This window comes from Acartia tonsa, chromosome 3 (assembly GCF_053477335.1).
Source record: "Acartia tonsa isolate MP-2025a chromosome 3, ASM5347733v1, whole genome shotgun sequence".
In the NCBI taxonomy this organism is placed as follows: Eukaryota; Metazoa; Arthropoda; class Copepoda; order Calanoida; family Acartiidae; genus Acartia; species Acartia tonsa.
The window spans coordinates 59,475,092-59,492,849 of NC_137262.1; the positions used below are offsets into that span (position 1 = coordinate 59,475,092).

General features: G+C 30.8%; 1 protein-coding gene across 1 annotated transcript in view; it reads left to right on the forward strand.

The window, feature by feature from the left end:
- Positions 1-17,758, forward strand: part of LOC145314979 (FMRFamide receptor-like) — a 112,618-nt gene that overhangs the window by 43,478 nt on the left and 51,382 nt on the right. Inside the window, exons 5-9 of the mRNA XM_080155051.1 lie at positions 7,164-7,237; positions 7,954-8,005; positions 12,094-12,184; positions 14,633-14,671; positions 16,591-16,660. Of these exons, the coding sequence (XP_080011177.1) occupies positions 7,164-7,237; positions 7,954-8,005; positions 12,094-12,184; positions 14,633-14,671; positions 16,591-16,660 (326 nt within the window). The remainder of the gene's footprint in view (positions 1-7,163; positions 7,238-7,953; positions 8,006-12,093; positions 12,185-14,632; positions 14,672-16,590; positions 16,661-17,758) is intronic.

Sequence of the window (17,758 nt, forward strand, 5' to 3'; positions counted from 1 at the left end):
GGTGAGGAGAAAGTTGAATGGCAGGAAAATGTTGGCAAATAAACTAATTTTTAAAAGCAAATCTACACTGCAACTCACTTTGTTTTTTCTCCCTGTTAATCTATCACTCTGTTTGAAATCCTATATGGAAAATACCTAAAAAATATAAAAAATTAAAAATAAATGTAGTAAAAAAGTTACATTAACCCTTTACAGTCGGGCCCCTTGCCGCACCTTAATCGGTTGGGGGGGGGGGGCGTTCAACGCCTCCCTTATTATCTCAGTTCCTGTCAGAGCTAGAGGGCTAAATTTTTTTGTGCAAGTCCCCTGTTTGATAATGAATTTCCGACCTTTTATAAGTCTAAGTCAATTTTTGCTTCCTTCACCCTTTTATTTAACAACCTTTGTTTTTAGGTCTTTTTTTACTTAAAAATTTCAAACGGCTGTAATTTTCTTATTTTTGAAGCTAGAAGAAAATTTTTTTTCCAGAAAATGTTTATCTTTATGTAAATTTGGCATTAGAAATATCAAAATATAAATTTCTGCGGCCGCAGCTGTACTTGGCAGCTGCAAGCCGCCGCAGTCGGCGGTCGGCGGGGAAACGGCGGCGGATCTTCATGAAATGTAATGTAGACATGTAAGAAAATCTTAAGTTTAAAATTTGAAGTCTCTAAGTCAAAAATTGCGGCCACAGGAGCCTTTTAAAGATTTCTGGAGACCTGGAGGATCAGGACCTGCAGGATCATACCTGGAACCTGAAAGTGACTTGAACACCTGTATTTTATATAAGGATGTACTACCAGAGGATTTTTTAGTATTTTGGCATGATAAAATGCTTAATTAAAAAAAATATTTTTGCTCTTTACCTGGATGACCCTGCCAGGTTTGCTGGCATCCTGTGCCCTCCAGGATGGAGATATTCAAAAAATTCCAACTCTCAGTTATGTGTCATACCCATACTTAAAAAGTCAAGCAGTTTGGGCTCTTTATCTTTCACACACAGAAAATGAGATAGAAAAAACAGGATGGAAAAAATGGAAAATGAGATAGAAAAAACAGGATAGAAAAAAAAACGCCCCCACCCCTCGACCGTTAAGACATCTAAATTATAGATAAAATTCGCCAACAATTTCAAGATCCATATTTCAACACCATTTATCCCTGCAAACATAATTTACATTGATGCGAATACATTCAAACACATGCGACGCATGTGAATTAATTGATACTTTATCTAAAGTCGCTTGTAATAAAAGATTTAAATATATCTATGTATATAAAATACATTAATATACAGATTTTTATTTTTGTTTAAATTTTAATTATTGGTGGTGTTTAAACCACTTTTTTGAACAACGCCCCCATAAAACGTTTCCATGTATAAATTGAAGAAAAGTACATTAAGCTATTAAGTACATCCATAAAGTATTTTTTTCTTCATAGTATTTAAATTAATTTTTGAAACAAACTTAGAAAAAAAGCTTTTGAGATTTTAATAATCATTAATTAATTCTTTAAAAAAAGAATTAATTTAAATATCTGAAAATTTGCCGTTAGTTCTTAGTTGGTATAAAACAAAAAAATTTAGAGTAGCGGGGCTACTCTATTACTATAAATATTACAGAAATTTTAAATGAGTAGTAAGTAAATATCATAATATTAGCACCAGTTTTGTTAGCTCAGGCATTTGGAACCTTGTTTTCACTTATTATCCACGGAAAGATGTCTATAATACGATGTGGTAAATTACTCAGCTAAATTTATTTAGGATCTACAATATTTTGATATACATGATACAAAATTATTTTTTTTTATTTAATGAAAAAAATATATTTCTTTTATTTCATGAAAAAAAACATTTTCTACTTTTCATCCCTTTTGTCCTTGTTAACACAGTATAAACTTTGTACAGCAGAGAAAGAGTGGGCAATGACAATAGTCCCCAAAGTTTTAAATAACGTTTTCTTATTTATTAGCTTAACAATTTTGGGGATTGAGTCAATTTGAATTGGTTGCATCAATAGGTTGAGTGTTCACACTTTTTAACCACAAATTTTAATCTACATAAGGGGTTATTCTAAGTATCATCATCGGGGATGTATATTAATTTATCAGCCATTGTCTTATCCCTTTAGATCCATTACACTCACTACTGTATACAACTTCTAATTTAATTTGCTTTTGTGTATTGATAAATCAATATGCTTATGTGATAATATGCGGAAATGACCGCACACCGTTGAATTGGTCTTTTCCCCCCCAACTAATTTGTTTCACTACGCCTCCCACTGTATAAAAGTAGTCAGTAATTAAGAACGATAAATCATGAGATATTTGATCATGCACCTCATGCGTGGACCCACCATATTCCCCACAACCATGATTATTGCTCTTAATTCTCATCTTTAGATTGCATTTACTTGCAGGGTTGGGTGTAAATTTGGGTGAAAGAGTATAGCCTAAAGAGTCAGTGGATATTACTGAAAATATTATATCTGATAAGGATTTTTACGAGCCCCCCCCCCCCCCATCCCTCACAAAAGTTCATCTCATATTAACATAGGTAGACCTTTGAGGGGTTTTGATTCAGCCAATTAATTTCATTTGAAATTATCGAAAATTAAATATTTTGTTTTTAAACTTTAAACTTGTTTGTTTGATGTAGCCGAAGGGAAGTGGTTAAGAAGAAGGAAATAAGGGAAGAGGGCTGAGAGGAAATTTTCACTTAGAATTATTTGTCAGAATCACATTCTGTGGGCCTGAACTATGCATAACTATTGAGATAATTTTCAATATCATAGCACTTCAATTTAACATATATATCGGCGCTTGTTGATTACAGATACCCTATATAAAAAAAATCCCTTCCTTACTTTATGTGATAGCACCCATATTTCTTTAAATGAAAGTACAAGGCATTACGCGTAGTATAGTTATTTTGTAAAGTTTAGTCTAGGCATAAAAACAAGAGTAAATGGCAAAGTATCATATGTCCAAACAAGCCATTAAAATGTCAATTAAAACTCCACAAGGATTAGAGGATCATACATAACTATAAAAATTTATAAATCATCAAAATGAAAAATAAGCCCTTCCCCCAAATCTCTTATAAAATTCATATGTGCAGCTGAAAATGAATAACCACGTAAGAGTGATCTTCCCTGAAACTTGTTTTGTGTTAAATTCCCTCTTTGGTAACTAAATAATTTACCCTTCCTCCTTCACAAAACGTGGGGAGCGACATTGGACTGTAAATTATACAGATCCCCATTTATTAATCTATTTTCTCGTATTCATTCGAAACCGATTCTAATCCGGTGGATTAGAACCGGTTCTCATCCATACGAAAAAACTATATCTAGCATCGTATTATATCCTGTTTTCTACGAATATAAAAATGTACGATCATGAGATTAAAACCAGTTTTTTTTAGCTCCGAGGTGCCGAGGTTTTAATCTTATAATTGTACATTTTTATATTCGTAGAAAACTGGATATAATACGATGCGAGAAATAACTATTCTCATTCATTGTCTTTTAAAAACTTTTAAAAGTTACTTTTAATAAATCTTGATTTGACTGTGTGAAAACTCTTCCGCGGATGGTTTTAATCTACAGAAAATGTAATTATGTTTATAATAATTGGTGTTCTCTATCAATTTATTGTCCATTGTCTTATCCCTTAACATCCCTGGGGAAAATAATTAAATTCCTGAAAGTTCATATACATATGATACGATTATGCAATTGTTACCCCACACAGTACATCTACTCTATAATCAGGGAGGGAGGGGACATTGCACTGGAAATTTACACTGGTACCCAACGTTTTATAATCACATTATCTTAAAACCTTTTTTTATTTTCATTGAATTTTGATTCGATCGTTTCAAACTTTTCAACAAACAATTTTGATATACAGGAGGGGTAATTTTGTTTATCATCATTGGAAATGTACATCAATTTACCGTCTATTGTCTTATCCCTTAAGATCCATGAAAATGTAGTAAATGTATACATAATACATACATAAGCCTTTTTCGATCAGTATTTAATCTCTAAATTTATTAAATTACAGTACAAATCAAATCCAATATTTAAATTTAAATAGATAATCCTTTTTATTATTTAAGCATCTTATTTTAGTAATTTGGTAAAAAAAATCATTTCTGTTATTTAAACTAATGGGTTTAGTCCCTATTTTCACAGTAGCTTTTGATGAGTTATTTTAGGTTAGATTAGGTAATTGCCCTCAGGGTGAGGCAATTTGCCCAGCAGGGTAAGAGCCCCCGCAAGTGCTAGAAATAGGAGATATGCTACTGTAAAAATAAGGCCCCTTAAGAGGTGATGTCACTAATACCCTAACTATTTTCTTTTAATATCTCAGATACCTTTAATGATATTTTAAAACTATGGGTAAATTAACCTAAATTTAAAAACATAAACGGTATCTTTTTAAAGTAATGATTATGATATTAGGTCATCTTTTAGATATAAAAAATTTACCTAGGTAAGAATTCTTTGAAACTTTAGAAGTTTTTATAATTGAAAATAGCAAACCACAAAGGGAAAAGTAGGTTGCGGGTAAAATCCGGGTAAAAGTTAAAAACAGTAGTAGAACGATAAAAAGTTATGTTAAATTTTTTTTTTAAATTGTCTATAGATCTTTTAATAATAAAAACACATATTTATTGAATATTATCGTTCTACTACTATTTTTAAGCCTAAAAACACACACCTTTACGGATTTTACCCGCAGCCTACTTTTCCCTTTGTGATTTAATTAAAAACTGACTTCAGTTACTATGTAAATTGCAGGGAGGGAGGGGACATTACACTGTAAATTATACTGACTCCCAAAGTTCATTGGCTGAAAAACTTTTGGATTTATAATAGACATTTATAACTAACATGATCCAAACTATTCTTACAATAATTTTAATCTATACGGGGGGCTATTTTGTTTAATATAACTGGTGGGTTACATAATTTATTGTTTATTGTCTTATCCCTTAAGATCCCTAGTAAATTGAAAAACTGCATAGAGACATTTCAACCCCGTACATATAGGCTGGAGAACGACAAATTTTAGAAAGAAAAAAGTTGAATCTCAAAATAACGCGGCGGTATAGAGCTATACTTCACAAAACAAAAACAAAAAACTACTCCAGAGAATGCTTTTTTTTATTTAACAAAAATCAGCCAAACTGTTATAGGTCAAGGGAATACATGCCACAGCTCAATGGTAGGATTGGACGTTTCTTTTTCAACGTATAAGTTGGATTTGGACTCTATAGGCATTCAAATTTTTCAATAGCTGGTTTATTTGTCCATTTCCAATTATTATAAACAAATTACCACTTCTGTAGATCAAAATTATTGGTTTTGACATTAGTATAGTTTGAAACGAACCAATCACAATTCAAGAAAGGTACCTAACGAATAAGATAACCTGATCATAAAACTTTGGATACCAGTGTAATTTACAATTCAAGGCCTCCTCTCTCCCTGGCTCATATTAAAATTGTTATTATTCTTTTTTGTACTTAAAATTAATCTTCAGAGTTTATTTCCATCCCCAATATAGATTGAGCTAGTAAAAGCAGTAACCCTTTTTAAAACTGTCAGATGTCAAATGAACTTAAATATAGGTCCCAGGGATCTAAATGGATAAGACAGTGGCCGATAAATTAATGTACATCCCAAATATACAAAATTACCCCTTCTGTAGATTACAATTAGTAGTTGAAACGTTTGGACACTCAACTTGATAAATCAATCAATCAAAATTCATTAAAAGTCCCCAAAGTTGTTAAGCCAACAAATAAGAAAACACAATTGTAAAACTTTAGGGGCTAGTGTAATAAACAGCCCATTGTCCCCTCTCTCTCTAACTAAATATATGTCCAGTGATATAGAAATATATTCTATAATTTGATTAATAATGCTTGAAATGTTTGTATTTTTTATTTTTATTTCTCATTGCTAAAGTTTTCTATTGAGTGATAAAAAAAACTGGAAACCATACTAAAGGAAAATCTGGGCCTTTTATTACTGGTACTCAAAGTTTTTTAAAAACCGTTTTCTCATTCATTGACTTAAAAACTCTGGGAACTTAATCTTCATCTTTATTGGAATACAGGCGTTCAGTGTAAAAACTTTTTCACCAATGACTTTTTCTACAAAAGGGTTTGGTGATTAATATTATGTCAATTTAATGTCCATTGTCTTATCACAGGCAAAAATTACATAATTCAAACCGATTTAAGATATTGTTCCACTTTAATTTAATTCTTTGTACTGTAAAATAACCCCCAAACACCCTTATATAAAATATACTTATAAAAATGTTTTGACTCAATTTAATTTAAGAATCAAATTGATGTACAAAGGGATGAAAATTAGATTGTACTTAGATATTTTTAGACTTGGAAAATTGTGAATCTATCCATCATTCTTTATTTATTTAGAAAATCTATAATAATGAACATTTTATCAATTGTTTCTTTTGATTTAAATGTACTGTAAAATAACCCCCACACACCCTTTATATAACATACTTATAAAAATGTTTTGACTCAATTCAATTTAAGAATTAAATTGATGTACAAAGGGATGAAAATTAGATTGTACTTAGATATTTTTAGACCCTGAAAATTTTAAATACATCCATCATACTTCAATTATATATAAGATCTATCTATTTTCATACATGTCATTATTTGCCTAAATATAGCTATTTATTTGTGTAACTATCTATCTATATAAATATTAATATATAACTAATAGTCCATACCTCTTTAAGACAACATTTTACATTAATTTTATCTATCAATCTATCAGTCCTTTCATCTATTTGTATAAACATCTATATATTTCAGCATGTTTCGATCTATCTATTTATCTAACCATCTTTCTACTTATCTAACCAATACATTTATAGTATAGATGTATAACCAGACAACTATCTGCCCCTCTTTTCTAAGGACCTTTTTCATCTGCTAGCAAATTGCTTTCTGCTCTTTTGTAGCGACTTGGCTGTGTTAATATTCCCAATGCTATTTATTAATTTTCAACGACCCAATTGAAAGCCAGCACAAGGTCTTTGGGAAGCAGACACACTGTGATTAAACCCATTCCCCCTCTAGTGTTTTACTTTAATATCTAATAATCTATATATTTCAGCATGTTTCGACACGATTTACATCATATTTGGAGGGATCAACTACAGTATGATGGGATTCGAACAACAAAACACAAGGAAATCTTTTATTCAACACTGCTTTGTCAATACAATAAAAAGATGCTGTGAGTATTGGTGCAAAAAATATGACGTAACAAAAAAAATTAGCCAATGAGAGTCCACTATAAATTTTACCATTGGTCAATAACCGCCTCTCATTGGCTAATTTTTTTGTTACGTCATATTTTTTGCACCAATACTCACAGCATCCAATAAAAAACAAATAGTTAGCAGCATTAGTAGATAATATAATAATAGCTTGAATGAAAAAAGAAGAGCAAACCCTTATTTTATGTTAGGATGCAGACGAGCGTATGGACATACTCTAATTAAAGAGAAGCTATGCTTTTATCAAGTGTCAAAATATCAAATTTTTGGAGCGTAGCTGTTTTCTTGTTATAACACTTCTTTTTAAATTTGATTGTTATCAGTTCGATACTTTTGTTAAAAATTGACCTTGTATTGCTTTCTTTACAAAATAATACGGTTAAATTTAATGCAGTAAAAACAATTTTAAGTAAATTTTCTTTATTAAATTGCTGATTTTTGTTTTCAGCAAGTTTTGTTGTGCACCAAGGTCATTTATGTTCATTAGTAGCGCAGCTATTTAAAGCTAGAAACATTTAAAATGAATAAGAACTACAAAGTAACAAATAGTAAGTTTTAAAAATTGTAAAAGATAAAAAGGTATTACAAAAAAATTCATTTAAAAATAAAAGATTTTTTTGTTACAGATTTTACACTTTAACATTCCCCTACCTGATTTATCCGTTCCTAAATATAGGTAAGTACGACAATGTTTAGTAGCGAAGCTACTCTACAACTCTATTTTACACTTTAACATTCCCCTACCTGATTTATCCGTTCCTTAATATAGGTAAGTACTACCATTTTTAGTAGCGAAGCTACTCTACAACTCTATGTTATGATTTTTTGGTCTTAATTAGCTTGATAAAATTGTTATTTAAAAAGAAAATTTTATCTTTGACTGGTAACATGATATTAATTTCTTAAATATTCTGTATAGCATCGTTTTATATCTAGTGTTTTACGAATATAAAAATGTATGATTTTACGATTATAACCAGTTTTTTTAGTCTCGATATGCCGAAGGCATGTACATGTAATTGTACATTTTATATACCTGCTGAAAGCTGTTTATAATACAAAGCGATAAATAAATATTCTTTAATAATTTTTGCTTTTCTATCATTATCAACATTTTTGTTAGCTTGATATAAGCAAAACATTTGACAACAAAAGATAACAACAAAATAAACATCCAATTAAAGCTCAGATGGTCAGACAAACAAACATTAATTATTGAATGCTTGTAGTGTATGCCTAATTATTTTAGAAATCATTATTCCCAAAGAAAAAGGTGAATATGATTCTTAAAATACACATGGATTTTAGGCTATGGTTTTAAAGTTGGTACGTTTTTAAAATTATACATAACATATACGGGAATCTTCATTCGATTAGCATTTAATACATGTTTTAATTAACAATGAGAGCAATCCTTTACGTACGGGCGGACGGTCGAACCAACACTAATTCTAGAAAAAATTTGCTTTTAATAATAAATTATAGGATCTTTACATTATATTATTGTACACGGATGGAAGAAACTTTAACAAAATTAATCTATGTATATCATAAAAAATTCCATGATAATTATAAAGTAGTAAGTTTTTTATTTGAGTTCTTCAATTTAGGTAATCTTTTAGAGGGGTTTTAGGCTATTTTATGTCAAGATTTAGGTCTTAGGGTGGTTTTAAGCTGTTTTATCAAAGCCTAAGAAAGCCAAAGAAAATATAGCCTAAAACCATCCAGTAATCTATGTCAAGCTTCCCTAAAATGAAGAACACAATTGGTTTAATAATTACATTTTTCTGAAATATTTTCCCTATTCCCTGCTTCTCGTGAGCTAACAACTCCCTTGTGAGGTCTATTCCCATTACATCATCAATGTTTATGATTCTTTCTCAGGAATCTAAAAGGATAAGACAATAGCCGATAAATTGATGTACATCCCCAATGATGTTACACAAAATTAACCCTTCTGTAGATTAAAATTAGTGATTGAAACGTTTGACACTTTATGAATCAACCAATCAAAAGTCACCAACGAAAAATAAAACGTTATTTTAAAACTTTGGGGACTAATGTAATAAACAGTCTTTCATCTTCTCAAGAAAAAAAACAAGGTCAATTAAGTTCATATAAACAATGGATTTATTATTACTTGGATCTTACAACAGATCATGTACTCTATTTAGGTGAAACTTAAAGCTGGCTACTATAACGAGACCCCATCAATCCCCTTTACCACGTCCCCTCCTCTCCTACTTAATGAGTGAACTGACCAAAAAGTAATGTCCATATTAGCAACCACAATTGACGACAATTTTTCTCTTGTCAATATATCCACGTATTTTATATCTATTAGTACACGTTAAAAAAAAACATGACGTCATAAATTACCTTAAATAATCTATAGAAAAGCTTCTCTTCTAAAAATACATCTATCTATCTATCTATCTAATAATAAATATTTATCTATGAATCTCTAGTTGATTATATTATGGCATGTAATAGCCTTGTTTTCCCATTGGTATTGTTAAACAGGGAGGGAGGGGACAATGGGCTGTTTATTACACTAGTCCCCAAAGTTTTATAATAACGTTTTTTTATTCGTTTGCTTGACAACTTTAAGGACTAAAGTGAATTTTGATTGGTTGCTTTATTAAGTTGAGTGTCCAAACGTTTTAATCACTAGTTGTAATCTACATAAGAGGTAATTTTGTTGTTTTTTGGAGGGGATGTACATTTATTTATAGGCCATTGTCTTATCCCATTGGTATTGTTAGAATAGTATATTCCTTCATTATTACAAAAATACTTTTTAGCGTAATATATAAAACCTAGTAATCTGTTTTATTTACTTAGATCATTTAACAGAAGTACCTACTTCTATTATAGCAGTTGCGTGAAATTATTATTCAATTAGATTAAATAACCTTGTACTAAAAACAGAAAATTTCAACCTCGGCTATTTTACAATTTAAAAAATCGCTTGAAGTCTAAACCAGACAATAATATGACAATCCCTCTTTTCAAAAGATTTTTAAGGGTTTATATTTGTGACTTAGTCGCAGCTCTGATTTGAACAATTTAAAGTTATGAGAAGACACATAATAGAAAGATTAAAGTTAAAATAAAGATAAATGATATTAAGATTCCTTTTTCTGTTGGTTTGTTAAAAGTAATAAAAGCGTAACTAACCAACTACACTTATACAATATAAGCGTAATACATAAACAAATAGTCATACATCATATATTAAGAGTATTGTAGATTCTTTATACTTTAGGCTGTGTCTGTTTGTTCATATGTTCATATTTATTTTTTTGTAAAACCATAAAATTAATTGCTTAAAATCTGTTCATTGAAAGTACCTTCCAAATTCACTTTTTAATGCCTAAACCTCATTTTATAGTTACTTCAAATACAAGTTACTTTTTTGAATGTTTTTTTTTATATTTTACTGCATAATAATTATCTAACTTTTAGTGCTGGAAAGTGTCATGTATGACGTCATAAAAATACGTCTGAATCCATATCTTTAGAGGTTCCCACTTCTCCTATAACCCCTCCTTTTTAGACGTATTTTTATATGACGTCACACATGACACTTTCCAGTGCTACATTTTCTTATGGATATAATTGTTCTTGTTATAATGGCTATAAGTAGACACAATTTTTTGTTTATTTTGGGTTTAATAATCTCCAAATAATAAACTCCATTTTATGTATTGACTGTACTTTCTGTACAAAAATTCAAAGTGAAGCTAAAACTTTTCAGTATGGCTTCAAATCGATTAATATCCGCTTGATTAGAATCGGTTCTCAGCCGTCGACCCCTCGGGGCCACCAAAACTGGTTTTGATTTTATAGTTTTTCATTTTAATATCCGCGAAAAGCTGTCTATAATACGATGCGGTAGATAACAATTATTAATTCGAAAGGTCTTAAACTTCAGACGAACAGACAAACATAGTTCTACTATTTTAATAAACTTCTTCATGTTTCATATTAATGATATTGTTTGTACGTTATGATCTCACCAACCACTAAACCAACTGAATCCTCTGTTTTTGAAGGGGCTTCTTATAATTCCAAAATGATTTATACTATCTTATTTTTGAATATAAGCCCTGGGATAGTTTTAGGCCATTCTCTGCTATTTTTGCAATGTATTCATCTAATATTAAATTTGCTCCCTTTTTGTCTTTTTGTTTACGATTGTTGTTTTCATTATATCATAAAACACAATTTATTCATTGTAAAATAATAACAAACACAGCTAAAAATACAAAACAATGTTTTTATATCAATTTTACATTTATCATTATTCAAAATATTTTTTCTATTTATCATTGATTCTAAAAGTATTTTGTTTACTCATATTTTCAATTCTGTCGACAATCTAAAAGTTGTCTGAACTGACGCATTTTCAATAAAGCCTATTAACCTTTTACATACAATAGTAGCTTCACCCCGAGCCTCTAGTGGCAAAGCAATAAATAATGGTAACTTGACAAAGTGTAACAAAAATTAGCCATGTGACTTCATAATGTTTATAATAACGTTTTCTTATTTGTTTGCTTAAAAACTTTGGAGACTCCCATTAATTTTGATTTGTTGGTTGATTTTGGTTATTAAGTTGAGTGTCTAAACGTTTAAACGCTAATCTACAAAAGGGGTAATTTTGTGTATAATTATTTGGAACAAAATTTATCGACCATTGTCTTATCCATTAAGATTCCTGATATATAACGCTCTTCTAATAATGATATTATAATTTAGGTTTATCAGGGACGATATTTATGACTGTTGCAATCTCCATAGAAAGATTTCTGGGAGTCTGCTACCCCCTACATTTACCTCCTCATAAAAGGTAACCATTTTTTATATTTTTAGTAGCCTTTCTATATCAAGATACTGTCCGTCCGATGGTTCTAATTATTTTCATAATATAACATACTATTTATCATATACCGTGATCTTAAGGGATAAAACAATTGACTATGCACACTCCCAATTATGATAACAAAAGTAAGGAGCTTTTTATAGAGCCTATAAAATGACGTAATAGTGGCCTACCATTGTTCAAATGTATTCTGGCCTGCCAATTGTAATTTTGTCTGTGTAGTGGCCTATCATTGGTCATTTGTATTGTATGAAGTCATTTTTTACAGGCACTATAAACAGGTTCCAAAAATACCTGTTATGAAAAGTTTGTACACGTTTCTAAGCCAACGAATGATGTAACTAGACAAAGTGTCATAAAAATCAAACATGTGACTCCATAAAAATAAGGTAGTTGAGAGGAGAATTGGAAGTGAAGACCCCTAAAAAAGAGATGGATAATCCCTCATTTTTATGACGTCACATGGCTGATTTTTTAGACTCTTTGTCCAGTTACATGCTCTTCCCTTCTTATTTCACATAATTTTGATAATACGATGTTTATGATATAAAAATTTGATTAAATCCTGAAACTTCTGAAATTAAAATGATAAAAAGAAATCTATGCTTTAGTTTAAAATTTAAATAAAAGCTTTACTTAATCAGCAGAGTGCTTTTTATTTTTGAAAATACTATTAACGATCCATTTGTCTGATTTAACTTGGAAAGAGAGGACAATAGCAACAAATAGTTATGGGCTACCAAAGCCTAAAGTTTACATATGATTATTTGGTTGATAGATTACGGCCGCTTTACTAGCAATGAAAGACAGGGATCTAAAGGGATAAGACAATAAATTGATGTATATCCCCAATCATTATACACAAAATTACATAAAATTAGTGGTTGAAACGTTTGAACACAAAACAAAATGAACCAACCAATCAATATTCAATGAAAGTTACCTAAGTTGGTAAGTTAACCAATAGGAAAACGTCATTATAAAACTTTGTGGACAAGTGTAATAAATAGCCCAATGTCTCCTTCCTCCATGTGATAGTAAAGTATAAATTATAATTATTCTTTAACACGTTCTCTTATTCGTTGGCTAAAAAAACTTTGCGAACTTTAATCTACAGATAGGATAATTTTGTTTATTCTAATTAGGGATGATATAAATTTATTGTCCATTGTCTTATCCCTTAAGATCCCTGATTTTTATTCAAGCTATGTACTATGCTATAGAGGAAAATTTGAATTTAAAAATATTTTCAATTTTATTGAGAGGTTTTTATAATTTTTCATCATGATATATCTATATATTGTCTATCCTATCTATCTATTTTGTCTACAATATCTATCTATCTATGATTTATCTTTTATCTACTTATCCGATAATTCATTTATTATATGTCTAGTGTTAGATTTTGTTTTGAAAAGAAAAAGGTTAATTCATTTTAACCAAAAAACACAAAATGACTTTCTTCATTCTCTTAAGTTGCTTTTAATTGAATTAAAATCAAAAAGTTTGGATCAGAAAAGAAAACGAAGTAGCGGGTTTTGTCGTATTTTCACAATAGCTTTTCTGTTATTTATAGCCCCTGTATGAGTCTCTAACCCTGCGGTGCAGTCAATATTAATTACCTAACCTAACATAAAATAACCTATCAAAAGCTACTGTGAAAATAGGACAAAACCCTCAGCTTTGTTTTCTTTCCATGATCCAAAAGTTTAAACCAATCACTAACTTACATACAAAAGTACTTTGGATTTAAAATTGATTTTATTCTCTAATTCGTTGGCTCGAAAACAAGGAGACCTTATACAATCTCGATTGGTTAGTATAAACTATTAGTTTTCAAACAATTTAACGAATGATTTTTATACACAAGGGTTAATTTGTTAATCCTAATTTAGGGGTTATACATAGATTTATTATTCCTGAATACAAACTAATATTTAGAAAATTTTGGTTGGTTTGAACACCAACTTTTTGCAGTCAATTTATCAGTATAAAGAATTTAAGGATGACAAAAGTTTGACATGTTTTCAATATGTACTTTACTTCAGACACTCTTGTAGAGAAGCTACTCCACAATTGTTGTATGTCAGATTAATTAGATGGCGATGGTCCAAAAAGCTTTAAGTTATTATTTTGTTTTCCAAAACACTTGAAGAAATATACCCCAATAGTCTCATAATTATTTTCTAAGTCTACCATCCTTTATACCTAATAAATAGGATGTCTGTCTATCTGCTTCTATATCCACCAAAATATCTTAAACAGTAGTAACGATCGTTCTACAATTTTTAGGGATGTTTAGTTTTGGTCCCTTGCTGATTTTAAGGTGGGAGGGGGATTCGTCACTTCTATTGTAGATATGGCTTCAAAAAAATATTGAGTTCACAAAAAAATTTAATTAATCTTTTTTTTTAGAAAATCCTGGTTCTACATTCTTCCAGTGGTTTTACTAAGGTAAGCGGATATTTGAATCGGCTTATGGTGCCTTAAAAATGACGTCATACGATGAAATTGACCAATGAAAGGTCAGAAAATATTTTTCCATTGGTCGATTACAATGTGTACTGGCCTATGATTGTACATTTGAATTGTATGACGTTATTTTTATTAGGTACTATAAGCTGTTAAAGATATTTTCTTTGTGGGTGTCCTGTGGCCCCTAAGATACAGACAGGGACGTCCAAGCTTTTTTTAGGGGGGGAGGTGGTAAAATGAGAAGTCTTAAAGGTTAGAGGAGGGTAATCTATAGTATTTTTTTCAATTTTTGGGGATAAAATGTTGAGAGTTGTGACTTCATGACTTTTTAAGTTTAGTAATTACACGTCGGCAAGAGTTGATCTTATAAGGATATCTGGTCTGTGTCGGTCGTAGTGTCCGGTCAAAGTCGGTTAGGTGGCACCAAATTTAGAAAAAAATCTAAAGAAATCTTAATTTCTTCATTATGACTTTTGAGTATAAGATAGAGACCTAAATTTTTTTTTGATGAATACTGGGATATTAATGAACATCTGAGAATAGTGATGTTATGACCGTTTGACCGCTTCCTGACCGATTTTATGACCGATTTTTTTTCGGCTATTACTATAAACTTACATCATGTATATAGTGGCTTCTAAATATTACAGCTAGAGACCTAAAAAAATTTGTGGTACATCCTTGAGCAATAATAAACTTCCGTGAGTAGTAAGGTCATGACCGTTTGACCACTCCTTGACCGATTTTCTATTTCCTACCTGTAATTTTGCTGTATTAAGCTGCCAGCTGCCGAATTTCAAAACAGCTCTAGAACAACCAAATTTGTTATGTAGTCTTTTATTGTGATCAGAAACAGATAAAAATATTAATTGGCGCCGCCAACCGCCGTTTTACCGCCGTAACCGCCGAAAATGGCGATTTCCGTTATTTGCCGTTTTTCAGCGATGGTCAGAAAAAGTAATTTTTTTGTTTTAAAAAATAAAAGTTCATCCTAAAATTTGGTGATCCTAGCTTTAAAATTGGCTGCTCTACGGTTATTATAATAATTAGCGGCTTGCCGCTAAAAAGCGGCTAAGGATTGGTCTGACCGCTATGACTAGAAAAAGTAATTTTCTCTAAAAATACACATGAACCACCAGAAACTCTAACTGTAACAGGAGCCGAGATAGAGGGGGGGTCAATATGACCCCCCCCCCCCCCCCCGATCTATTAAGGTGGGAATTGGGGCCCGAGCTGTAAGGGTTAATAAGGAAATTTATTGAATAGAATTTGTATTCTGTATTCTGTAGTATTAATTAGGGTTGCGCCGGATACTTTTTTGGCCGGATACCTGATATCCGGCTTATTTATAATGCCGGATATCCGGTTCCAGCCGGATATCTAGCCAACGTTCCATATCCGGCAATTTACCGGAAATCCAGCCGGATAACCGGATATCCGGCGTCAAAAATCAGCCGGATATCATGTAACTGGATAGTTTTAATATCCGGTATCCGATATTGAAAATGGCCGGATATCCGGCCCAACCCTAGTATTAATTAATCTCTTTGAATAGTTACTTAATTAATTATTCAATTAAATATTTTTAAATATTATTTAATATGTAATTCAAATCTATTTTAAATTTAAAGATAGTTTAAAAAGTAAAATTTAATTATTAAGAAAAACTACTGGGAGGGTGGGGATATTGGAATTTAATTCTAATTGGTACCCAAAGTTTTATAACCACTGTCTCAAAAAAAACAATGGATTCTTTATTAATTCCTGATTTATTGTTCCAACAATAATTGTAATCTATTGAAAGGGTAATTTTGATTATCATATTGGGGGTAAACATCAAATCAATTTATTGTCGATTGTATTACAAAATAATTTAAATTGATTATTTATATTTTTAGTATTTGTATAAATATCCCGAAGTTTATGGAGGCAAGGGTTAATTGGATAGACGATGAATCACATATACAGGTTAGCTATCTATCTATCAATCAATTCACGCATTTATCTTACCATCCATCTTTAAATCTATCCAACCATCTATCTCTCCAGCCAAAACATAAACTTATCTATCAATCCATCCATCAATACATAAATTAATCAAATCGTTCATCCATCCATCTATCATACTATTTACTTTTTCATCCATTCATCAATCTATATTCTACCATCCATCCATTTTTCATCTTACCATCACTTTATCTATCCATCCATCCATACATCTATCTATCTATCCATTTATCAATCAATCTATCTTTCTATCTATCATTCTATTTATTCATCCATCCATCAACCAATCCATCCATCCATCTATCCATCCATCCATCTTATATATTTGAGACATCCCATTTTGTCCCTTTTTTGTATCATTTTGAAAAGTGCGACACCCTATGACGTCATCAACCTTTTGGGAAAGAGAAAGGGAAGAGGGGAAGAAAATCTCTTCAAAAGAGATGGGAGAAAAGGGGGCTTTCTTACTATAATAGGCTGAGTCGATTAGACAAAAAAAAATCATATATAAAGATGCAACGAGTGCAAACTGCAATATTTGCTATGCTCTTTGTAATTCTACTTTATGTTGCCTTTCCATAGAGAAATTAATTTGTACTTTCTAGAAATTAATTAACTTTTAAATTCATCCAGCTTGGAAATGATTTAGGGATAATCTCGTATTTTGCTGGTTTATTGCCCCTACAGGGCCATATCCTAACCTGCGTTCGACTCTTACCCTGCAAGAACCTAATTTAACCCTGCGGGGCAAATCTAACCTTAACTTAATTCTTCATAGTTACACACTATACCTCTTAATATTAACCGCCATGCCAAATTTTAGTGTTGTAACTATTTTTTAGTTGAGTTCCTTTTACTTTTGGTATCTTTAAGTGTCACACCCTCCCTCCCCCTTTGAAGGCTATAGATAAGTAGTTGTGTTGTTTGCATAATTTTCATAATACAAGGATAACCACATCCATAAAAGTAAAGCTCTAACAGTAGGATAAAAGTACATTTACACTTGTAGAGTTTCAGAACTGAATAATCGGAATATAAATGTTTAATAGTCAAAACAAA